Source organism: Acanthaster planci, linkage group LG02 (assembly GCF_054643075.1).
Source record: "Acanthaster planci isolate LZ-2023a linkage group LG02, COTS_SCS, whole genome shotgun sequence".
NCBI lineage: Eukaryota > Metazoa > Echinodermata > Asteroidea > Valvatida > Acanthasteridae > Acanthaster > Acanthaster planci.
In genome coordinates this window covers 5761790-5788518 of record NC_141778.1, presented here as the reverse complement: position 1 = coordinate 5788518, position 26729 = coordinate 5761790, and the positions used below count along the sequence as shown (strand labels likewise).

The 26729-nt window shown below is 39.6% G+C and overlaps 1 protein-coding gene across 2 annotated transcripts; it reads right to left on the bottom strand.

Annotated features, from left to right (window-relative positions):
• Positions 1-163: 163 nt before the first annotated feature.
• kynu (kynureninase) lies at positions 164-26729 on the bottom strand. Of its 2 annotated transcripts, none has more exons than XM_022247924.2 (15): positions 26593-26729; positions 23264-23545; positions 22671-22791; positions 20291-20373; positions 18186-18247; positions 17108-17179; positions 16291-16365; positions 14709-14855; positions 12418-12516; positions 11858-11931; positions 10183-10235; positions 8840-8925; positions 7971-8149; positions 5488-5578; positions 164-4515 (listed from the first exon to the last, which is right to left on the bottom strand). In XM_022247924.2, the coding sequence occupies exons 2-15, from the start codon at positions 23502-23504 to the stop codon at positions 4363-4365; spliced, it is 1536 nt and encodes a 511-aa protein (XP_022103616.2). In that variant the 5' UTR covers positions 23505-23545; positions 26593-26729; the 3' UTR covers positions 164-4362. The 2 variants fall into 2 exon arrangements, with proteins under 2 accessions (XP_022103616.2, XP_022103617.2); XM_022247925.2 differs by having other exon boundaries at positions 23264-23534; positions 26593-26707.

Below are 26729 nucleotides of genomic sequence, written 5' to 3'. Positions count from 1 at the left end.
TAACAGTTATTAATGTCGGTCGTCGGTGTTTGTGGGGTAAAAAAAACCAGTCAATTTGAAGAACGAGCTGAGTCTGAATACTGTGTAATACGAATGGGCAGATATGAATGGTGTAAAAAAAAGATAATGCTGGCAACTTAACGAAGAAAAGCAAGAAGCATAGTTAAAACAGAAAAATGTGGCATAGCACAGCTTTAATATGTGAAACAACAAAATATCGCAGAAATATATAGTTGCTTGAAATAAGTAAGATATATTTAAATGGACAAGAAAATTATCCTTGGCTCACCAGATAATTTGGAAAGAACAATCTTGTCAAAAGGGGCCCGTTTAGTTCCGGTTTCACTTTGTAATGATACATTTCTATTTTTATTAATATACGTTGGGTAAGGGCAAACCCGTTATATATAATTAACATCTTCCCAACGCAAAAATACATCTTGAAAATAGTTCGCGGTACCCGCTGCTTCATTTGACTCGGACCGGCCAGCCGACCCCGGCAAGCTCGGTGGTCGAGTGGTTAAGACATCTGCACTAGTAAGCAGGAGGTCGTGGGTTCGAGTCCCACCCGAGTAAGCTTGTGAGGTTTTTTTCGCAAGCTCTCGGACAAGCACTGAGCATACAGTGTTTATTAATATATGTTGGGTAAGGGCAAACCCGTTATATATAATGATACATTTCTAATACTGATAAATTAAACTAGAGTTAAAGAAGTACAGTTGGTTTAACCTTATCACACTACATGTATTATGTTTAATTTAGAGTTGACCACTCTGATCAAGTTAATTTAAAGCATGATTGAACTAATACGGGCGTTTCACAATAGTGCGCCCCAAGAGTTTACAACGCGTTGACCAATCACAGTGCGCGAAATCTGTCAACCGAATACGCGCCTTTGGAAAGGGTCGACAGATTTCATGCCAGTGATTGGTCAACGCGTTGCAAATTCTTGGAGGCGCACTATTGAAAATCGCCCGTATTCGTGCTTTGAACAGAAAATAGATATGGAAAAAGCACTTCTTAAAAACACTGCTACAACCCCAACTGCTACTTGTACATTTGCATGCACGGATCTGATTAAAAGGTACATGTACTGAAAGGCTCGGCGACAGTATTTTCCATTTAAAATGAGTGAAACTTAGTAAAACTTTTGATTGTTCCACTATCCTTTTACTGGACACCCTTTACATGTACACTGACACTCGGAATTCTTTGTGGAATGACGAAAAGTTGCAAATCAACAAACGGAAAGCCGAATCAATAATTCAACTGTACGTGCATTTATTGCATTGCATTTTCTCCTGTGCTAGGAACTGGTGTTTAACATTGGCCTCTCACCAACACAGAAGCCTGGGTTCAAGTCCGTGTCTAACAGGCCATGTGTGAGTAGAGGTGGTTGTTGATTCTCCGGATTCTCTGCTCTCGCTCTCCCTAAACCCCCCCCCCCCGGTTAGATAGGGGTCATTTGGCAGCTGCCTAAGGCACCTTTACCTGCGCTCAGCTTGAAAACCTTAGCTGTATCCTTTATGATTGAGACTTGTGGCCCTAAAGGTTATCAATCCCCAGTCTAAACATTTAAACTACAACACTGTTTTGCCAATTTTTAAACACACAAAAAAGTTAGTATAAATTTGATTTACCAGTCACTGAACTTAAATTGCACTCTTAACCAGTGCTTTAAATCAAGTTGATTTAGATGGTCAACCCTGCTTTCTGGTCACCGGCAGCAGGATAACTTAATCGATTTGTCCACTTCTGAACAGCTACAACCCCTGCAAATGTACATGTGCCACACCATAGATTACGTCTTAACTATATAAAATGTGAGCAGTTGTCCAGTGGAAGGACATTTTTATTTTTCCAACATCAGCTGAAAAGCTACATTTTTATTCCCCCAAAATCCCATAAACTTTGTTTCTACAAAGACGTTAAACCAATCAAAAATCTAACATTTTCATCAAACTTGCCCAAAACAAAAACCCATTCCCTTTGGACATGATCTTGTGTGATGTGAATCAACTTCAAGATGCACCCTTTAATAATCTTATTTCTCCAAAAGCACAAATACGACAAGACATACAGATTTACCAATAATCATGAATAATGCATATATCATATGCCGTTGTAGTGTTCTTTTTGATCACCCCTATTTTTGTAAATAGATCATGCCAGTCTACAGGAGTTTGATCACCCGTATTTATAAATAGAGCACCCTAGTCTTGCTAGATGCAAATTTGTCTATAGCATTCCTTCAGTATTGTTAAGTTCACACTTGAGTGGTCTCTACTGGCTTCTTAGTATGCAGCCTGTAGTGCATGTAGCTGTAGGAGCCAGAGCATCTTCTACTGCTGTTGTGTATGGTCATACTTGTTGTAGGCCCATAACTTACTGTAGGCTAGGTGACATTTATTCCTATGTGTATCAAGTAGTGTCGCTTATTTACTTAGTTTCTTAGACATTATACACATTTGTATTTTACTACTTCATTAGGCTTTACTATTGATTTAGGTAATAAGCGTATGAACGTTGTTCAAGGGTGTGTTTATTGGAGGTGTGGGCCCACAGAGCCTATCCATGGAGAGGAGATAGAAGAGGTTAGTATATAAAATAGGCATGATAGGCTTCTTCACCGTGAAATCAATTTTCAAACATTTTCCCCTTTTCGACAACATGATATGCACGTACAAGCAGACTGGCCCTTTAATTTCTTTCACATACATTCAAAACATTTTACTTTCTTAGCTTTTTTGGAATCTGACATAATACGCATTGCTATTGTTTGTTGGAGGCAAGAGTGATGTCAATATCAGAAGCATTTTTTTGCACGGCAAACCAACTACGTATACACAATGGCAAAGTGGACAACCAAAAGTAGTCTTTCAAGCATGTACATTGTACCGTTTTGCACGTGCAGAGTGCAAGATTTAAAGGAGAAGCAACCAAAAAAAATGCCAAAACAAAAAAGTGACACTACAAGGAACAGAAGTTCTATTACCACTGGTACCAGAAAGCTTGGCATGACCTTTCACCTCTTAACCTTCTTTCTAGTCACCAATTCCTGCTCCAAGTAGAAATGCACACTTCAGATTATTCATAATTCATAAATACGTGTACCCGTACCTCAGACATTCTCCTTATTCAACAACGTGCAATGTAACCGAGTATTAACATTTGATATTGCCCGATACAATATGAAAACGCCCACTGTGTAAAAAAACGCTCTGACACCTGGATAAGAGACGGTTTAATCCATTTCTATTGGTCAAGAGTGTCTGCCTCACAGCACGCAGAGCTTGCCTTGCGCACGTCAAGTCCACATATGGAAATTCTTCTGGACTACTTGCACAAGGAATATACCATACAATGGATGGGGGTGTTCCGGCTAATGCAAGTAAAATTCTAGAACAAAATCGTTGGAAATCTATCATACATTGACTTCTAACTCTCTGAAAAAAAGATATCTATGAATGGGAATAAATACCTGCTTTGTCAGTCTTAAACTAATGTTAAAGGCAGGATCAGGAGAATGAATGCTGATAATGCCCTCCCCTCATGTCCATTTGAGTCAGTCTTACATGTAAATGCACGTTTAAGACCGGCCAAGCACATATTTATTTCCTTATTAATCATCAATATCAACAGACAGGTACTGAAAAATGCATCAAAGTTAGCCACATAGGCCTTGCCATCAAAATACTTTCTTCTGTCCTTCAACATTTTCTGACAAGTTGAAAGTAAAATTTGATTACGCATAACCATGATAAAAATGTGAACACTCTACAAATTATATGAAATTACTTTAAGCCTGAACTGCCGTATTGGAGGGATTTTTATCCTTGATTCACAAATAATAGTTTATCAACTCATGATATCATCATTCAGGGAATTCATACTTTAAATGTGCAATGTAGACATGCAAGGCCAAGTAAAAAAAAAAGCAGTTCTCCATCTGTTTCTGTTTCCCCCACCACTTTTGTTTTGCTTCGATTTAAATTGGTGAAGGAGGGCGTAAATTTACCACAAATTTTTCACCATTCATTTCTTTCTAATAAAAATTTTAGCTACACTTACAAGTTTAAAACCTCTGTTGAGCACTCCTTCAGACACAAAATAATCAGCACAGGCATCACAAAAATTTATCTGCCATTTAGGAAATCTCTGCCATCATAAAAATAAATCATTAAATTGCTGCCTTTAAAAAATGAAAAAGACAAACAAACCCGACAAGAAACTTTTTTCCGCCTCATTACATTACACAGTTACCAAAAGGTGAAGCTATGAGGTAGTGATGGCATATAAAGTAATGCAGAAAATTTTCCACATACTGTGTTCTGCTCAGCCCAGTGGGGCATTATCCCACATTCAGTCTAATTCATCCAAGCTCCGCCCACACTTCTGTTGTTTGACTGCATCGAGAGAATCGCGCAGTGCCTGGATCATCCGCCACACATCCTCAAACTTGGTGTAGAGGGGAGTTGGAGCGATGCGAATGACATTAGGCTTCCTTTCGTCGCACTGTCAACCAAACAGCACAAAACAAACTACAACATCAAGTATGTATGTCTGCTATGTAAGTAATTTTATTTTCCCAATTGGTTGCTGGTTTTGATGTTTTCATGTTTCCATGGGGCTTGTATTATGTATATTTTTTGGTAATCATTTTTTAGTACTTTAATATGTAACTACTGCTTAATGACCTGTAAGTTAGTATGGTTAAATGGCGTATCTGAATGTTATAGAATCTTAATGTATTTGATGAACATTTTCATTCTTTAAACCAACTTAAATGTTTTATAATATTGTAGAGTTTTATTATTGGCTGTTTATAATAATCACTTGATTTAATGTAAATTTTGCTGCAATCTAGCCTACGTGCTACACTGCAATTTACAATAAACCATGGATCAGTCAATCAATCAATCAATCTGTCCAAGATTCAGGGCTCAGTGCAGCGCTGGCAAGCATTCCGATACAAACCTACAACGTACACAACATAGGTTTGCGGTAGCACCATGGATATAGCTCTTTTTTCTTGAGTATGTGGAGTTCTAAAAAGAACCAGTGGTACTCAACGTTTCAGATGGTATGCTCTGTCCGTTGTCAGGAGACTGCAGAGGGTCCAGTGATGAGGCAGCTTGTATGGTGTGTAGAGGGCAATGAGGTGTGGAGAGGATGCTAATTCAGGATCCAACCTCTCCAAACCTGGCTAATTTACTTGCTACCTCCACCATGAAAAGCTTCAAATCTCAAACCTACAACTCGTTCTTCAAGATGGCATGCATGTGTAACTGCTGATAGTGCCAGGGGGCAAATGGCAAATGAATCCATGTTTGACAGCTCCACATCGAGAAACAACTCTAAATACTTATTTTTCAGTGACCGTTTTAATGAAATCATACATTTAAGCAAAGTAGGACTGTCTGCACAAGTCTGCTTTAATTCATACCACAGTCAGTGTAAAGTACAAAACGGCAGAGGTACACATACCAAGACTCCTCTCTTGAATAGCTGGGTAAGTACATCATCTATGGTTGTGTTGAACATCAGGGAGAGCTGGCAACCTCTCTCAGCTGGGTCACTGGGGAAAACAATTACTTAAACTCTTATTATCAGACACTTGCTGTGCAATGACTGCTCATTGGTACTGTACTTTTGTGTGTAGAGTTTGGCATACAAGCCAAGCGTGGCTACTTCAGCAGGAACATGGCCACGGAAGACAAGTTCTTGCACTGTGGTTAAATTTCTAACCCAGTTCCAACAAAATGCTGCGACATGCACAATGCAGGAGCACCCATGTGATATGGATATAAGACAAGACAGGAAGCGTTTATTATTCACAGTGATCTAATGCTCACCCTTGAAAGGGCCACAGTGTGTTGAGACCAGCAATGCACTGTAACAAGATGATCATTGCTCAGAATGACCTTCCACCACGAGCTGTGTCTTGTACGGGTCATTTTCCCAAATAAGCAGGTCTTTCAGGGGGCAATTTTTGTGCCTCTCAAGATATTTGGCCAGGAGAGTTCCCCTGTAAGAACTATACCATCCAGTGTTGAGCACTGTGTATTTTTTTAATGCGTGCGTATATTATCATGTTTTGTCTGTGTCGTGGTTAATTATCAATATTATTCACGTTTTGTATGTGACATGGTAAATTAATCGAAGATAATTTCCTTTTAATTCATTACCAACTGATGGAGTTCTACACTTTACTTCTTACCATTCCTTGCATTGGGTCATATATTTCTTTCCATTCCTTGCATTGGGTCATATATTTCTTTCCATTCCTTGCATTGGGTCATATATTTCTTTCCATTCCTTGCATTGGGTCATATATTTCTTTCCATTCCTTGCATTGGGTCATATATTTCTTTCCATTCCTTGCATTGGGTCATATATTTCTTTCCATTCCTTGCATTGGGTCATATATTTCTTTCCATTCCTTGCATTGGGTCATATATTTCTTTCCATTCCTTGCATTGGGTCATATATTTCTTACCATTCCTTGCATTGGGTCATATATTTCTTACCATTCCTTGCATTGGGTCATATATTTCTTTCCATTCCTTGCATTGGGTCATATATTTCTTTCCATTCCTTGCATTGGGTCATATATTTCTTTCCATTCCTTGCATTGGGTCATATATTTCTTTCCATTCCTTGCATTGGGTCATATATTTCTTTCCATTCCTTGCATTGGGTCATATATTTCTTTCCATTCCTTGCATTGGGTCATATATTTCTTTCCATTCCTTGCATTGGGTTATATATTTCTTTCCATTCCTTGCATTGGGTCATATATTTCTTACCATTCCTTGCATTGGGTCATATATTTCTTTCCATTCCTTGCATTGGGTCATATATTTCTTTCCATTCCTTGCATTGGGTCATATATTTCTTTCCATTCCTTGCATTGGGTCATATATTTCTTTTCATTCCTTGCATTGGGTCATATATTTCTTTCCATTCCTTGCATTGGGTCATATATTTCTTTCCATTCCTTGCATTGGGTCATATATTTCTTTTCATTCCTTGCATTGGGTCATATATTTCTTTCCATTCCTGTTTTTCCCATTCAACCTACAAGCATATGTTTCTTTGTGTGGTTTAAGCAGAGCAACTTGACAGTAATTTAGTTTGCTTTTTTGCAATCCTGCAGGGGTGTGTCTTAACTCTCTGTCTTGTCAACTTTTGTTGACAATGGATGAGTATTTACAGTATTTATAAATGTATTACTATAACAAAGGATGACAGTTCAAAGATGTTCTTCACAAGCTCAGGGATACTGAGAATCGTGCAGCGCTTAAACACTTCATCAGTGAAGAGTAGCTTGTACATATGGAAAATAAATGTTCCATTATGCCTCAATTTCAAAACAACACTTGGGCACATACATGCACACACATCCAGTGAACTGACTGCTTAACCCCTTCTCGGTGGGAATTTCTTTCCGAAAGCCGACTCCAAGAATTCCAGCCTCGCTTGGCCACGAAGGCCACGAAGGCCACCTGCCAAACCGCAAATTCTCGGTTTGTGGCCAGCGTGCTGTGCACGCTTTGAATTACACGGTGAAAAGGCTGATTGTTTGGTGGCATGCAGCTCTACTCAAGCTTCCACATTCCCGTTGCCTCTTTTCAAAGTGGGGACTATTGTGAAGCTGGTGATTATGATGCAAAATCGGTCTTTTCATTTCTGGGTTACACACAAAGACCAATTACCATATACACAAGAGCCAGGGTATGCCTTCTTTCACCGTGTTCGCTTGAGCGTGGGCTGAGAATAATAGCTGAAAAGCGGGCTGAGGATCTCAATTTTTACGGCAGCTCTTACGGTCATCCATCGCGAAGGGGTTAACAGATGTTGCAAAGAAGTGGCTTTTGTTGAGGTATTGAAAATCACTTCGCAAATCTTGTGAACAGTCTAAACTGGACTATGGCCGCCTCCCGGTGCGAAGGGATTAATGAACTCACCTAGGAGTGATGATGTCAATATAAACACCCGTTGCCGCATCACTCTCCATCTTGCCGATGCTCTCATTCTGTGACTGAGACTGTGGTCTGCTGAAGTACAGCCTAACCAAATACTCCAGGTAGCCAGTCAGCAGCAGGGACTTCTTACGCAAAGCGCTCAGGGAAGTCTTAGCAAAAATCTAGGACGCAAAAAACATCGCCCCCCTAAAAAATCAGTTTCTCTTGTAACAGAAGAAAATCAACTGAAGCAGGATTGGAATTTGTAGCTTCCAGAGCTATGGACCATTGCTCAATCTTCCAGCTAAGGGCAGCTGCTGACAAGCCCTAATATTACTAGTTTTCCTGTTGTAGTTATCTAGAATGTAGTGCACTGTCAAAAAGCAATAGACAAGCCATTTAGAGGGCGCTACAACATATAGACAATCGCATGCCATATGGTACATGTATGTCCTCTGTGGGCACTAGGCACTTTTTTGCATTTCTGCATGTACCTGATCAGCATGGAAGCTAGACAGAGTATCTCTTTATGTAAAAATGGCCTCTGCGCCAGTGGAACATAAAATGTGTTCATTTAACAATGTAGAAGCATCACTCCATGAAAGTGAAAACTGCATTCGTCGCACGTTAATCATTTTGTGTAAAATTAAAGAATGACACAACATTGTGGTTTGAGATTTTCTTAATCATGAAGAGGAAACAATATATTAGGATATCCAAAAATTTCAAACTGCTTAAAATCTTGATTTTTAGATGAATGTGTCACTTTGTCAAAATAGTGACTATGTGGATGTCACAAACTACACTACAGCAACTACAGCATCCATTCATATGCTCAATGTGCTTCCTCATATAATTTGATGGGAACCCACCTCCAAGCTAGCTTTGACCGGTATGTTGGCCATGAAGGACGGGTTAGTGACTCTATAACCCGCGATGCCTGGTGCTAGATGCATTTCTGTGAGGCCAACCACAAGATGCAGATAATGTGGTCAACTGGGAAAAGGAAGGTTACTGTGTGGACAAATTTCCACATCCCCTCATTGTAATGCATCACAAGTTGTGACTTGTGACACCTAATACTCTGCAGTGTGTCATGAACCACTTTGGCTCCAATGCCCAACACTAACCATAGCCATTATAATTTGACATAACCTAACTGACAAAATATAACAGCCAACTTTTGATATACAGCTAAATACCACAGATTCTGAGTCAAAATTGTAACTTGAACAGTAATTTGTATGTTATTTTCCTACAGAAACTTCATTTTTCAACATTGTGGGCCTTGAACTGGGAATGATAGCTGCCATCACAACAGGCTGTGCATTCACAGCAGCCAGGTTCGGGTTCAATACATGGTCTGCCTTGTCCCTAGACTTCTCAGACTTGAATGTGCACAAAACAAAATGGGGATATACACATTATGTGTTCAGGTGTCAGCAGCAGGTGAAATCATGGTAGGCTTGATGTTTCAACCTGTCAGCCTTACCTACAGAAAGCCAGATTGTGTTTTCCTGTCCTCAGGCATAAAGTGGTTAAATACTCCTGCCAAGATGCATTCTGCATTAATATGCAGAATGCATCTTGCATCAGGCATAAAGTGGTTAAATACTCCTGCCAAGATGCATTCTGCATTAATATTACCAGGGTAAATTTTGCAAGGGCGGGTGGGCACTCTGGGAGCACTCAATTTCTGGAAGGCACACCCATCGATGGGTTTGGGTCACAGCAAAGACAAAACATGAGAATATCTTCCCAGAAAAGTACAGTCCAATGATGTGTGTGAGACTGTGCATAGGCCTTCCCCCATTAAGAGGATGATTTCTTTTGTTGGGAGAGTTGGAATTGCATTGTGGAGACAAAGTGCCCTCTGTCATGCCGGCACAGAGCTCAAAGTCAGCAGGTGCGTTCAATTAGCTTCCAAGAGTTGACGCGGGTTCAACCTTATCCCCACAGTTTCGCTTGCTAGAGCGACAGCACACATTGCCATTCCAGGCCCAGGTTGCCCGGTGGAAGCTGCTCGCGATGCACCCAATGACTGACAAGCAAAGAAATTTTCTCAAATGTGAGCTCTGATTAACAGCAATCACACATACTGAAGATACATTTCTTGTATTGCTTTTCACATGGGTTACTGCATTCAAACCAATCTGTACAGGTTTGGGCATACATGTAATATGGCTCCCCCAAAATGTATTCAAATGTAACTTACTGTTATCCATATGAAATCTTGTAGTCATCTGGTGGCCCCACCAACCAGTCAGTCTGCATCAAATATCAATGAAAAAAATTCAGATTTCAGCAACCTGCGACCGCAATGGAATAAGTAAATATTCCTTTTTTTTTTGGCATTATCCCTACTATTTCCACTTTTGGGAATGGTTGAGTTTGCTTTTCTTTAATTTATATTTTGTAATAATATTTTGTGGAAATAGTGAATAAATCAAATCAAATCAAATCCGGCTGTACACACATGTAAATGTACATGGCCAGCACCGCACTGAGGGGGAGGGGTGTTAGGAAACTGGAAGTGGAGTTGTGGGGACAACCCTAAAGGAATTTGTCCCCACAATAACGAAGGGATGCCACTTGTGTGTTTTCCCCTTAACTTCTGCGCTAGGACAACTTTCTTTTCTCAGCAAAGTCGAGGCTGAAGTTTTCCCCAAAACATTTCTGGTCTCCACAATGTCTCGGTAAGAAGTATGTGTGCACATGTACGTGTCACCACGTAGAACTTTATACCCCGTATTTTGTTTGGAAGAATCATCAATATTCATTATGTTTATCCTTTTGTTCATCCCTCATAAATATTCATTTTCCCAGTCAATCGCACACAATTGATACTTCGAATGTGGGCCGTGTCGGCGTCACTCGGACGCTGACCGGATTGGAGATGACATCTTTTTAAAACGTCTCCTTTCCTCGCATTCATTCTCCAGAATAAATTAACAAAACCAGACATGTCGAGTCCTCTGCTCCCTTAAACGGCTCCACATAATACCAAGGGTCACATCTGGGCTATGGGGTCCACAGCTGGTCAAGCGTGACTGTAAAACTGTGCACTAATTCTATGGAAGCCCTGAGCAACCCTTTCTCAAGAATGTTTTCAATGAGCAAAATTGGTTCCATAATTGTAATACAAAAGCATGTATAAAAATGAAAAGTGCCTTCTCTGACTGACATCACAGCAAAGTGCCCTCAGTTGTCCGGAAGAGCAAAGACAATTTTTAATGTTTCAGAAAAAGTACTTTTCGATACACATACAGAGGTGTAAAATGGTTTTCATACCAAGTACATTACGAAGTTGCACAAAAAAAGCATGTTTAAGAAACATTCCTTGCTCCGACCCTTTAATCGTGTTAGTCTATGCAATTTCTTCATATAACTTTGAGGCTCGCTGAACTGCAAATCTCATGTTTGCCTGAAGACTTTCTTTAAAGATGTTAACACAAAATGATCAAGTACTGGCCTTAGACGCAACAAAAAGTTTAACTACTGATCCCTCTCACTGGACGCCATCTTTGTAGGAAAATTACATTTGCATACACAACAGCAACAGATATGCACATGTGCACATGCATGCGGTGTCCACATGTTCTATACAGGCACATGTGCTGGTCCAAACATCTCCAAAATGCGGCCCAGCAGATGGGCATCAGGAAAATTTGAAGTCAAACATGCCAAATACGGCGATGCACGTGGCAATCGGTAGAAAGTGGTGTCATTTGAGAGAGACCTAGATGTACATGTAGGTTCCACATTATAGTGGTAAAAAAAAATGGTTGAATATCACTGCACGCTGAGATGACTTGAATAGCGTCAGGTATGTTCAGATGCACATGTGCTTGCACATACGCACATGTAGGTGTGCATCCTGCAAAACTTACCGGGGATGATTGTTCCTGGAATGTCTGTCATGAAGAAATGCCCCCGCTGAAGCACCAGCACCAGAATTCAGATACTGCAAATGCATAAATTTAATACTGTAAATATACTTTAAAGAGCAACTGTTCACAGTAGTATCACACAATTCTTAAATAGCAAATTCACACAATAACTCATCAGTCCCGACATCATTACATAAGCTACAGATGACACTTATCCATGTAGAAAGAATCAAATAACACCAGTAGGTTTATGTATTCAGCTCTTAGATTTATTAGTATCTCTGAATAAACATTTATTTCAAACAGCTCGCAGCATGAAAACAGATAAGCTAACCACTTTAAAGTCAGGGAGTTTAAAATGACAAGAAGCCAGAGACAGGTGAAGTGGGGTACTAGAAAAGCAATTACATAATAAGACATGTCCACTGCTCTGAAAGGTCACTGTGATTTAATAAAAATTAAGACTTACATGAAACACATGTATACCTTGAGAAATATTACTTACTGTATAATATGTATCTGAAGGCAGATCCCCTGATACCCAAAGAAGCCCAACTCACCTTGTACGTACACCAGGCTGCAAAGTCCACATTCCAGTCGTGTAAATGCATCTCAATATTGCCCACAGCATGGGCCAAGTCAAAGCCAACCACACATCCCTTCAGAAAGATCAAACAAATGAGGCCTTGGTGACAGTTAACCAGGTATAAGACTGGGAGACAAGTCGCCATATTTTGTCCAGATGGTTTTTACTGTGCTTTCAAGACTCTGGGCTGTAACAGCTGCTACTACGATGGGTCAACACCGAGGCGAAGTCACCAAATATCAGAACTCCAAACACACATGCTTGGAGTTTTCAGGACCTTTCAAGAATTTTTCCGCAGATATCTGGTGGTCATGGACACACGATTTTTACAATACATGAGCCAAAATATTAACTCCTCCCGACAACTGGGCTAATCATTGTACAAACCTGACAACACGAAAAATAAACAACCGCAATAAACAAAAAAGCTGTTGGATGGAGATTGAGATTTTGCAGACAAACTCACAATGATTCTCTTTATGTGCATGCTTAGTTTCAGAGGTTAGTAATGGAGAAGCCAAGGGGGGCAGTGACCGCATGCCCATTCTCTTTAGGGTTAAATGCATCGTAACTTTCACAACAATGAACAGTAATTGACAATGAGCACATATACAGGTACATGCATTGGAAGCATCTAAAGTTTCAGTGGCTATATTGAGACGCAGCAATTACTGTAACCAGCTATTTCATTAACCGAAGATAGCTACATGTAAATAATTTTTAAGCAGTTACATTATCAACTCACAAGGTGTCACTTTCCATTTGATCACAATAACTATTTGGCATTTTATGACTTCGAAAGACTTATGTGAAAAGACAGTCTGGCAAATCTTTAGAGAATATTTAGGAACACAGAGAACTTATGTGGAAGAGAAGTCTACAATGCCCAATGCTTCAAAATTAAACCTTAAGCTTGTCATACAAGTGAGGTCATTAACCCTCCTATGCTGAAGTCACTCTTTGGGTCACTTGGTAAACACCTCAAAGAAGCACAGCTGTGTTGTGTTGTGCACTGCACCAACAGTCCCTCACAGGAATATCAGATTGCACTTTTGTGCTGCCCAACAACTGTGCCTCACTGTTTCATGCGCATCATTGTGCAGTTAACCAAATGCAGTTAAGAGGACGGCACAAAAGGCCAACCAACTGTGTACACACTGAACCTGTGCATGTTTGTCTTCCACATAGAAAACACATGTAAGAAAGTGACTGTGGGCACTTGTGCATAATTGTGCTGTTAAATCAAAGGAGGGTTGATCAGTTCATAAAATCATCATTAACTGTAATGTATGTACATACAGTGTATTGATCCCCTACATGTCCCGCTAATACTGACATGTACAGGTGCACATGGATGACAATGAACAAAGGTTGAAATAATCCCAGACTGAATATAAACATTAAAAGCAACAGTAATTGCTTGGGTGTCAGACATACTTATCTGGAACTGCATGCTAATATTGTAAGCAATCAATTTCTAACGAGGTTTTCTTTTGCAAAGAATTCTTTTGGCATGTTTGGCATGCAATACGGCCCTTCCTCTCAGCCTTCCTAATCAAAAAGCCTTGATATTACATATGGATGAATTATGCATGCAAAATCTGGATAATGACTCTAGACACCAACACAATTTTGCATTAGCTCTAAAAAAACCCTTTTTGACCCCAAAACACTGTTTTCATATTGGAAGTCAATAAGACATCACTTAAATAAAAAATCTTGTCATTCCCTTTAATTGGAAACTGCCTTTGAGAGTAATGTTTTAATTTCTGAAGGTACAAGTACAGTACAAAAAACCTTCATTTCGAGCTGCTCTAATTTCCAGGTGAATTGCTCATTTAATAATATAGTGGGTGTTAATAATCTCAATGAAATTGGCCTCAGGTGTTTGTTATTTGGGATTGAACTACGTTCCCATCTAGAAAAAAAAGATGCAAACAGTCCAAATTGGTGATAAATGTATTTGTATCTTGTGGTAAATCCTTGTTCCATCTGATGGGACACACACAATTCATTCAATATGCACATACGTTTCATATCTTCTATTTCAGAATTTTTTCCAGAATTCATTGGAAATTATAATTTGTCTACCTTGTTTTGATTTTCTGATCTTTAAAAGTAAATTTATAGATGCGAATAAATATACATGTATATACCCGGGTTTGGATCAGGCCATTATCAGCATCTGCTCTTCCGAGCCGGTCCCCAGTGAACATTTCAGATATGCCGAGTACAGATTTATTGTCTCATTATCATTATTATTACCTTTTTATGTCCAGCCTCTGTGATAGCTTTCATATCAAACACCTGGCCAGTGTAGTATTGGATTCCAGGTAGCATGATGACGGCAATGCTATCCCCTTCACGCTCTATCAAATCCATCAGATCAGCCATTTGAAGGCAGTGCTCCCCCTACAACATGGGAATAAACTCTGCTAGTAATTATCCTATTAGGCCCTTACTTACTCCCCTGCTGTGTGCGTTACTTCCTTACTGTGCATATTTGAGACTGATAGTAATGACTTAAAATCATTAGGGAGGTTTCGCACGCTGACGGTTACGTTTAGCAAGCCGGATACGTCACCAGTTTGTATGGTCTCATGACGTCATACGCAGGTCACTATTCGCTAAATGTACACACGCCACAGATACATGTATCTCGCTCGCTACAAGTATAAAACGCTAGTACAATTTCGAATTCAAATTTCCAGTTAATCTGTGTTACATTCTTCATGTATTTACGATCACAGTGAAATTAAATGAATTGCTAACACATACGGGTCGGTTTTGTGGGCTTCAAAATCTTTCGAATACAAAAATAAAATGTGTGTACAAAAAGTCGGTTCAAGGTGGTTTTTCCGTTGCCGGAAATAGACTTAGCTTGGCTGACAGCCTGTGCTAACCTTCGCTTTCATAGCTGTCACTCATGCCAGTTTCTTTTGCAGAGCCCATAATTAAAAGCTGCCTAGCACTTTTTGGAGGATTGGCTAGGGAAAAGTCACAAAAAGTGCACATGATACATTTCTTCATCACTCATGCCAATCTTAATGAGTTGGTGCCTTGTGAATTCGTTCATGAATAGGCTTAGGCCTACACAGTACATGTCACAGCCCAGTGCTAGTGAGGCAAGGTCTAGCATGTCTGGACTAGGCCTCGGCATATGCCTTTATCAGTTAATAAATTGTATGCAAAATTCAGAGACAATGTTTTAGCATATTAGAGATACAATGTTGCACTCATACAATAAATTGATACACTGTACATCCAAAATGGTGAAAAGGAATTTGGCAATGTGAAGGGCAACTGATGCATCCAAAATGTTGGGACAGAATCTTGTAGTGTAAAGGCTGTGGAACAGACTGAAGAAGCAACTGGGACAAAATCATTAGTTTGACAGATGTTGCAAAGAGGTGACTTTTGTTGAGGTGTTGAATGGCTTTGACCAGCATGGACTACGGCTTTGACCGGCATGGACTATGGCCTTGACCGGCATGGACTATGGCCTTGACCAGAATGGCCTATGGCCTTGACCAGCATGGACTGTGGCTTTTTACCACACTGCAGAGGGGTACAATTCTCATTCATGCTATGCAGAAATGCACTGAAGTTTCCTGATGTCTGACTGCGAGAATACAAAATGAAAGATACGCCCTTTCTACTCATGCAGCTTAAAAGCAGGTGGTCAATTTGCCAAACAAATTACAAAGAAAGCCCTGCATTTTTTAACTATAGTGCCCCAATTCCGCATCCATCCAATGCACAACCAGCCTCACAGAGTACTTATGCTCACACCTTTTGACTATGCATTGGATTTTTTAGAAGTCAACCCTTTCAAAGGTCAGCTTACCTCTCTTGCTTTTGCAGTTAACAGGCTGGTTTGGGGATTGAACCCATGCAAATCTATCTGAGACTCGGCAATATACTGTTGAAGGAAGATATGACAAAATTGACATTTCCAAAATTGGAAAACTTGTCTCATTAAGAAGTTCAGTAACAGCATAGTTGGTGGGCAGGAGATTTCCAATTAACAAACTAGCAAAACTGACCTTGCATAATTTTTTGCAATAATCCTAGACTAACTATTTGTCATCAGAAGTAAATAATGTATTTATGACTTTCCGAAAATTTAAATGTAACTCCACAGCAGACATTTTGCAATTGTGTGGTGTACGATCATTCAATTCACATTGACCAGATTCATGGGACGTATTGAAAAAAAAAGACATGCATTTATGTATATCCTGTATCATGGATCAATCCATTACACATTAAAACACTTCCAAGGGCTACCAATATACCTACATGTACATATGGGACGGTTCATATTTCAACTGATTGTGAAAGTAAACCAAATCTAACGCTACAAAACATTTGAAGCAAACTTCTCTGGAGTAGAAATGTGTTCTCATTTTGTAAATCCAGAGTGCAAATGTTTGACTGGTATGACAATATCAGGCTTGTGTCCTCGTCACTCCCAGAATGAACCGGCCTTAACATCGATGCAGTAAAGTTTTGACTCTCACATTATTTGGAGCCTGTTAACGAGGTCACATTCCCATCTTGCCCTGTATACATGTACCTGTACATGTAACTTCCACATTTTTCACTGACAAAACAAAAATGTGTACTGCGCTGTTAAATGCATACAGACAAGTCACACTCACGTGATCGGATGGGAAAGCGTGGTCTTCAATGAGGATTTTATGGCGTTCCTTAGTTGGCCTATAAAAGGACACCTGCACCAAATGATACAAAACAACAATGACAAGAAAACACATCTTCAAATTCAAAACACCTTTCTTTTTGTGTGGCAGAAATCCCCAAATGAGGCTTTTCACCCACGTCTGTGCTTTCTGCAATGCATTTTAAGTTCTGTGTTACACGTGTACATTTGTGGCATGAGCGATTCTTGTGTCATGTATAAAGCATCGAGTATTGAAAGTATTGGCCAAGTGGGCACCTATTTTGCATGGTAGTTAACAGAGCCAATGCAAACCATCCCATCCTAGGAAAGAATGCACTCTCGATACAAAGTTTCTTCTGAAAATGTATCGAAGGTGTCGAATATTGAATTTGTTTCATGAAAAATAACCAAAACACAATTTGCTTGAAATTTGACTTGATTTTGTATCCTGTAAAGTTGTGAACTTCCATTTGAGCATGTTGCTCCTTTCCCCTTTTTCATATATCCTACAATTATTTTGTTGAGTCAAGGATGATCTAACCACAGCCACTTTTGGTCAGCGAAACAGGGTCAGAAAATGCCACATGTCTGACGGCAACTTTCTATGCAATAATTTTAACCTACAAAATAAACTTTGGGAAAAAATGTGATGAAATCGAAGTTGCTCGTTGATGGGGGATTGAGAGGAGATTCATTGCTTGTATTAATGCAGTTTATGCATGTAAATGGAAGTACTACGGTACCCCCAGAATTGTGGAGTTCATCGTCCGCCACGCTTCCACAGATCTACATGTAACAACAGCATCCTCATAACAAGTTCATTAGTGTTTTAATGTGCATTATACATTAATGTACATGTGTATACATGTCCAAACCAAAACCAATCTGAAGTTCGGCATAAAATTTCCAAACCATGTCCAAAATGAACCCAAAGCGAACCTTGAAGCTTATTTGCAGCACTAATATGTACTGTTTGAACCATCCTCTAAAACTTGCATTCTGTTGACAAAAAAAGAAAACAAAACAAAATGAGAAACAAAAGAGTGAAGACCACTTACCAGAAGCATGTGTATATTGACTGATAACCCATTCATAATGGCCACTTCGTCTTCATTGGCTCCTGCAAACAAAACAATAAAACTTTACTAATTCACGCTCTGGTGGACTGCGACTGAAGAACCACTTTCACTTTGCAGTTCAAATGTATTCAAAATTTGGTTTCCCCTTTGGTAAATTCACGAAAAACAGGACTGCACTATAATCCTTGAATGTCTCACCTGCAAGAAAGTAAATAACAGCCTTGGTTGTAAATATTTTTGCCCCGCTTGCTGCTGTTTTCGAGTAAACAGAACTTTTGCTCTCTCATTTTATGATGGTCGGCTGACCACTATTTAAGAGTTTGTTTTGTTTTACACACCACATCTGCTAACGGGCGTTGATATTTGTGTGCGGTGTGTGCAGATGTCCGAGGAGTCTGAATAAGAGGGTAGTCTAGTCCTACATGTAAAAGCGGCTAAATGCACACCGGCGGAAAATTCGCCAAATGCATTTGTAAAGTGAGATAAAGAAGAAACTAAGCGGACGGTATAAAGTAAACAATAAATTGGATCAGTTTGAAGTTCAATTTTATTTAAGATATGGATTTCTTAACTCGAAAGAGTTGCGAACTCAAAAAATCACCCCAAAGCATAATTATATGGTACAAATATGGCGGCCGTTCCCAAGCTGCATAACGAGAGGATTTCCGTCCATAAAAAGTACATGTTAGATTTCCACATGTTAAACTTCTTGTGTTTCAAAATCTAATTTCTTATTATTAGTTTGTTATCGAAGAATGGAGTTTCCAAACTTCCATGGACTTGCTGTATAAACTGGCGCGATGGCGTGGTGATTGAGCATGATTGTGCATGTCACAGACACTAGGCGACTACATAGGCCCTACTTCATTCCTGGAACTTTTTTCATGAATCCACAGCGCTACTGTACATTGTCAAAGAGGTGCATAACTAAGGGAATAAATATGTCTTCGGCCAGTCTTAAACGTGCATTTCAGACCGGCTCAAGAGAATGGATGTGACTAACGTCCGAGATGCAGGCAAGGGCATTATCAGTGTTCAGTCTTCTGAGCACCTATTTATTCCTACTCATAAATAGCCTTTTAGTCAGAGAGTCAAATTGTTGAAAGAAGCCAATATATGATGGATTTCCAAAGTTTTTGTTCAAGAATTTTGTTTTCCAGAACACCCCGTCCATTTTATGGTATATTCCTTGTGCAAGTTATGCAATAGAACCTCCTTGTGTGGACTCGGTGTGGGTGTGCTGAGCCGCGCGCATATAGATTCTTGACCATTCAGAATTGATTAAACTGTCTTGTATCCAGGTGAGTTACGCAGCTGGCATTATCACTTCTTAACGGGCATTATCAACTGTTAACCCTAACGGTCCCAAATCCTCCAATTTCAATACAATTTTACATACACCCTTGGGGGTTACGGTCAAAACATGGTCAAGTTGCACATTGTTGAATAGGGAGACTGTCTGAGGTATTTATGAATCCAAGGTAAATTCACTGATTACTCCTAGCCCTTACCCAAGAGAAAACCTGTCATGCCTATTCCCCACTCTCCCCCTGCGGATGTTAAAGTTACTATGAACACCCAGTTGTCTATGGATTTTACTCAAGATAAATTACACGGTCTAAGACATTCATTTGTGAAGTTTCAATTCAGCACATATAGATTGTAAATGAAGAGTAAATAGACAACTGAAGTTCATGGCCTAACACGTGTTGATCGAAATGCTTCAAACTTGTCAATGTGAAAATGTGACCTGTCTCCGAGAAATGGTGTTTGCAAGAAAGATGCGTCTGATTTTCACTAAATAATGCTCACAAGACATTACTGAATAAACAAAATTCCTGAAGGCTTGACGCAGAGAATTATGCATTACAGCAATGTCAGAGAAAATGTTGAGGGGACTGCACTTTGCCTCGCTCCCCTCTTTAAAGGTAAATGGACAAATGTAGCATAATAACATCATTCTTGTACATGTGCATGGACTACCCAGGTATGATTCATTGCATGACCTGAAGAATTAAAACTGCCAAGTTAAAAGAAAATCCAACAAGAAGCCTAAAGTCATTAAATTATGTCATCAGACCTACCAACAAGCTTAGCCATTTTTCCCACCAAGAGCTCATCTGACATGGCCCACGGCATGCTCCCTGAAAAGTGTCCCAGAACTCCCCTGAATATGCACAAAAAGAGACAATCCAACTGGTGGTTAGAAATCCAGGGTAATCATGTCATGATTTCACCTCGATCAGACTATGGCTTTGTATGTGGAAAACTCAATCTTGCTGCTCACTCAGGTGGGACAACCTACACTCAATAAATGGGCAGTTCCACAGAAACAACCTCTAAGCCAAAATTTCAAACTGGTCCAAATGTGACAAATTATACTCATTTCGAAGCTTATGGTGTATACTTTCATGAAACATTCTTCATTTCTGCCTACATTCAAGAATTTGGCTTTTTTTATGATACTGAAAAATTGGTTTTAAATACCAAGAAATGGGGAAATATTTCCTCTCTGAAAGATTTTCTGTTTTTTGGCCTGATAATAATTTTTTTGTTCCAGTTTTGTTACAGTTTGAAGAGTGCCCCAATAAATAAACAATGACAGAAATGAATTTTCATTTTCCTTTTGAAATTCTATGTCATGTCTTATTTTTTAACACTTACTTTTCTTATGTACGTCCGACACCAAAATGACATAATTCTTTATTCCCTCAGTGCACCCTTTAGCAAAAGAATGCCAAATTGACAATACAAAGCACAATGAGTTGTGTACATCCGACACCCTGTACGTCAGACACTGTCAGAACCATACATTGCTGGCAATGCAATTCTTTTACACTGTACAGAAACCACTACCACCTCATTTACATACATGGAAATGAGGCCCCCACATTTTGTGAAAGTACCAAATAGGCTTCACTTTTGTTTTTACTAATTTGCATAAATTTGACTATTTGGACATACACATCCTAATAAGGTTATAATTAGGGTCCGAAGCCATTCCACATGTGTCATGTGTGGACAAACATGTGCTTTGCACGTATTCAGAAGTAAGTCATGTCAGTGTGAGCTTTCATGGAGACAATTAAAGTTCTAGGTGTTGTATACGTGTACATGTAATCCACATCAAGAAAGAAGAATTGTCAAAGACTAAACAAAGGTGTGTGTTTTTATACCTTGTTCAAGGTACATGTAAAATCAATTGGTTTCACTTTGTGTTGCTTGAGGAATTAAAGGGGGTGTTCCACTTGTATATGCTTTCCATGGCATATACATGGTACAGTACCTATCATGAAACATACATGTACATGTACAATGTAAGACTGTAGTTTTAAAAGCATTATGCCATTAGTCTTAAATTTCAGTGAAAAGGATAATCTCTCAGCCTAACTGCTAGCCCATTCCTTTGATTTGGCAATCATCTAAAAGGGTATATAAACATTTACTCATGTAGCTTCTTTTTGGATGTTACATGTGTACTATAACCTGTGAAGTGTGCACTGGAAATCTTTACAACTGCAGCTTAGTACACACGCAGCATTTGGTTAATTTCATGTTGTAAGACCAAAAGATCTTACAGGTACATGTATGCAATTGTCTTTTAATTTGATTTATTGATCTAAAGGATTGTAAACTGTAGAAAACTTTTTTTAGTTTGAATGTTTGACAGTACAGGACTTGTTTAAATGAGCAAAATTTGCATAAATACTTCTAGGCAATATTTTCCTTCATACTGTTTCACTGAATGCCCCATCATCCAATTCCTTTCTAGTTGCCTTTGACGATTTTTGTATGGCTTGGTATTTTCTTTTGGTTTGTAAAGTTTACTAAAGCCTTCATGAAGGTAGAAAAATGAGACAAGCTTGGGTTTGAACTAATTACCTTCTATTCTGAAAAGTCAGTTTGGACGTATATGTCCGACACCAAAAAATGAACGTCCGACACCAATATAATAAATGCTTTATCTGAAAGTCACAAGATAAAAATAAGTATTGCCTTGACGTTTATTAACAAGGGTCTGCTAAAACTAGACACAGGAAAACTACTTCTTCAGGTCCTAGCAATTCACAGAGTTTGTGATACAAAAATGGAAACTCAAAAAATTAACTTTCTCTGAGTACATCCGACACCATGGTGTTATGAGTCAGTTTCCACAAGGATAATAATTCTGAGTGAGAAATTTTGTTATTAAATGAATGTACCAACTAGCTGATGTCTGTTATCAAAATCAAAATCTGCTTCAGGATTATAAGCATAATAACACACACTGTTGAAGAGTCCAAAATGTACGTCCGACACCGCGGAACTGCCCAAATGCGAAAAGTTTGTACAATACACACATGCTACCATCTTCTAACCTCCAGCCTAGGATAAATGTACTCCGTACATGTGCAGGGCTACTGAGTACATGAGCTACGCAACATAGAATGTAGCGAAATGCCAACACGAAAATAAGTTTCTCACATATTTGCCCACTTGTCCAATTCTTGGGAAACAATGCCCCTGATGGAGCGAGGCATCAGGCCCAAGGAGTTCCCACACATGTATATACCGTCATCCTCCATGTTGACAACAGACTCATCCACTGCAAGGTATAAAAAGGTTTGAAGAAATGTATCAACACTTAGCAGGTTTCTGAGACACTGATTCTGATGAGAAGACTGAAGTAATAAAGATCAAATACATGTCATGGCACAGTGAATTTAAAGGAAATATTCAAATATATACAAATATTTAATTATACATGTATCAGAATTAACTCAGCTTTATCAATGTTTGAAAATGTTTTCAAGTTCTTCTTTTAATGGTCTAATCTTTCTTGGAGAATCATGAAATTAAGTCAAAATTGCAATCAACTACTCATAACTACATGTATTGGTCGCAAAACTCAAGAAATATGAATAGAAATATTTGGAAGTGACCCGAATTTCACTTTGGGTGTAGCTTGGGCTTTTAAATATTGCACTGTCAAAGGACCAAAAAGGGAAAAAGATGGTATAGCATCTGCCTCTTGCACATGTGCCTGGGCTGTCGGCAGGCCCTGTGAAATCCCTCACCTGTCGGTATTGTGTTCATCCTCGGAATCTCGAACTCCTCCCGGAGATGGCGAAGGGGATCAATGCGATCCATGCACTTGGCAAACTGCTGGTCGGTCAGCGTGCAGGCAAAGCCCGCGGCCTGCTGTAACAGTTCCTGCACGGGACTGCTGGGGGCAGAGAGGTCCTGGCCCAAGGGAAAGTGCCTCTTAAGTGGAGGCTGGTCGCCGACGTCATGGCAACTGCGCTTGGTTGATGACATGGTGGTCCAGTGCCTGGTGCAGTAAACTTACTGTGAAAGAACTAAGCAAAATGTCAACACAAAATGACTGATATACATATTTGTAAAATACCGAGTTATTATTTGAGCAGTCAAGAGCGACCTAATGCCAACATGCTACATTGTTCTACTAGCACTAGGTACATGTAAATACAGAATATTTGGAAAAGTAGCTGCAATCCGTGTCGGGAGGTGGTCTAGCTGACCTACACCGAATGACTAGTAATTCCCACTATTTCCCAGACATACATGTACATGTTAACCATACCGAATCAATTGTTTTACTACATGCCACTGCATGAAATTATTCATAAACAAATTGGCAAAACAACAAATTCATGACGGACATACACTTTGTTTCTGAGCTGCAGAGTCCCCACTTGTCTGTCAAAAGCAACAGCAGACTGGTTCCATTAAGATTACATGTACATTTCACAGACTATGCAATTATGTCTGCAAGGCAGATTCCAGAGAGAAGTTTTGGCGCTAGGCCCTAATAGAAAAATATCACTTTTTAAGAAGTTCAGACTTTCCCTCTCCAATTTTTTCCTTTACAAAGAATAATCCATAGTCACAAATCAGAAAAAAGAAAATGTAATATTACATTACTCGGGAAGAATTCCATATACGAAGTTCACTTTTTAGGAGAAGTTTGTGCTCCAGGACAGATTTAAAAAGGGGCGACATTTATTTTTGGGGGATAGAGATGTGAAAGGGGGTTCAGTAACTTAGGGGGACAGGTTTAAAAAGAAGGGGCCCCACGCAATAAAACGGCAAAAAAGTGAGTCCTTTTGCCGTACTTTTTTTCCCCTACTATTTCCTCTTTCCTTCACTATCCCGTCCTTTTATTTCTCCACAGTTTTCCTGTCATTAGTACAAGGATTATTACAGTTAGTATACACATTTAATACATTAAATCCAAATTGTGTTGTAAAGGGGAATCGAACCTGCAATGAAGAGAACTGTTAGATATAGAAATACAGCAGTCTAACTGACCACGCCACACGAGCGCTTGTTGCCGGAGGAAGTCAATATGTTCTATATAAAGTTACGGTTGAATTAAGGAGAGGTCACGATGAGGTCAAGATGAATATTTAAAAAAATTAAATATTTATGAAACTGAATATGTAATTATTCACGAATATTTGTATAAATTAGAATATTTAAATATAAATAAATGTGGCTATCCGTTGTTAATATAGGTAGGTTGTGCCAAAGGAAATCAACTAGGTAAGGTACATGTCTGAGCACAATTGACTGTATGACGTGAGTTATCTCCGTCGTATTATGTAAACCAAGAGAGAAAGAACAAGAAATGCAGTCGGCCGTACGAAAGAAGGAATTTCAGTCCAATGCTGTATAAGAACTCAGGCTAGGTGGAGTCTTGCTTCATCCATTAGCAATACATGCACTATGAGCGAGAATTGGAGTCTTACGCGCAATTGGTGAGAGAGGTGACTATCCACACCAGTGGAAGCGACCAGTTTGGGTTCTACCTGGCCGAATACATGTGGCGCTGCCGACATGCAGGAGTAGACCACTTCAATCAAATCCTTAAGGATGTTCTTCTCCTGTACAAGCCTCCCCTCACATTTTAGAGCGCAGATAGCCACACTATAATCTAAAGACAGGTTTCAGCTCCCTTTTCCCCTTCCCTCTGTATAAATATAGAAAAAAACTCCTCCAACTGACAAGCACTCTCTAAAAGAAATTTGCCCCTTTTTTCCTTCTAAACAAATTGTCCAACTTACAAACTGTCTGTAAAAGAAATTTGCCCCTTTTTTCCTTCTAAACAAATTGTCCAACTTAAAAATTGTCGCAAAACACGCACTATTTTCCCCCAAGTAAAAATTGTACATGTACATGTACAGTAGGGCACATTGCGCGGCATTTCGTGAACTGTGTAGATCCATCCAGACAGATGACGGCCCTCCGCACTCCTCGTGTTGCGGATTCATGCATAAAATTACCTCAATGCTTGTGGCAGCCCAACCCCTGTTACATAATGGTCTTTCCGGATATGATTCGGTTCATGCGCACACGTCGTGCGCATTCGCCATGTTCTTCAGAAGCAAAGATGGCCGGCTGTCGATGTAAACTAAACCTGGTCCATGTGTAGCTCCAAAAGTGTGCCCAAAACTCCACATTTCTGTCCTATGATGTTCAGCTTCTCAATGCCTTTTGGAATCGTCTTCATTCAGCGATCAAAGTAAGGATACTTTTGTAGTAATTACGCGATATTACAGTGAACTTCGTAAATGGAATTCTTCCCCATTACTCTGTAATTAAATGTTGGAGTTAACAATAACCCTAACCCTCCTCAATCCTTCACCTGTTGGAGGATTGAGGAGGGTTAGGGTTAACAAACTTAAAATAACAAACTCGGAATATTCTGAACTTGGGGATCGAAAGAAGTGCATGGCCGGGAGCCAAATGTAACTGGGAGCATTGTACGTGAGCTCTTGAGGTAAGGCATAACATGTATACTAAAAATAGGGCCAACAATGTACAGGTATGAACCTGTTACTTGAAATGTAGCTAACCAAACGTGCACATCTACCATGTCTACATGTGCTGGTGTGTGCTGTAATAACATGAACGAGGCCCCAATGCTAGGCTTAACATCGACTAGCATAAGTTAGCCCGATGGACGTCGTCTACATTGCATTGCAATAGTTGTGTAAATGAAGACAACGTCCAATCTGGGCTAGACTGTTAATTAAACCATGTTAATTCCTCCATGGTTAAACATGCGGGAAGTAAAGTGGGTAGCACAGCCTTGTGTCCTTCCTCCATACTCCAACTATAGTTCATGCATACTCCGACCCAAGTCCCAAAGAAGCACCGTGCCGGATCAATTTCGCGTTTATATAACCAGGGATTCTACCTCCATGATATAACTACATTAGACTAGGCCTAGTACGACGACGTAGCCGTGGTTGCCTAACGTTAGCACTAAATTTCACTGGCCTGCCTCACCACGCCAGACATGCCAGAGCAGTTTTCGAGGGTAGGCCTCAAGACTTTTTCTGAAAAAAAAAATCAAATGAGAGATGTAAACTACTTTCACCTTCCTGCATAACACGCACAGTGAAAACGACCACAGCTGGCCCTAAATCTCCACTATTATGTAGCCCTGTCCCCCTACACGTCGTACATGCAGTATCAGCCGTCAACGGATCTATGTTCGTGTCATGTAAGGCGCCA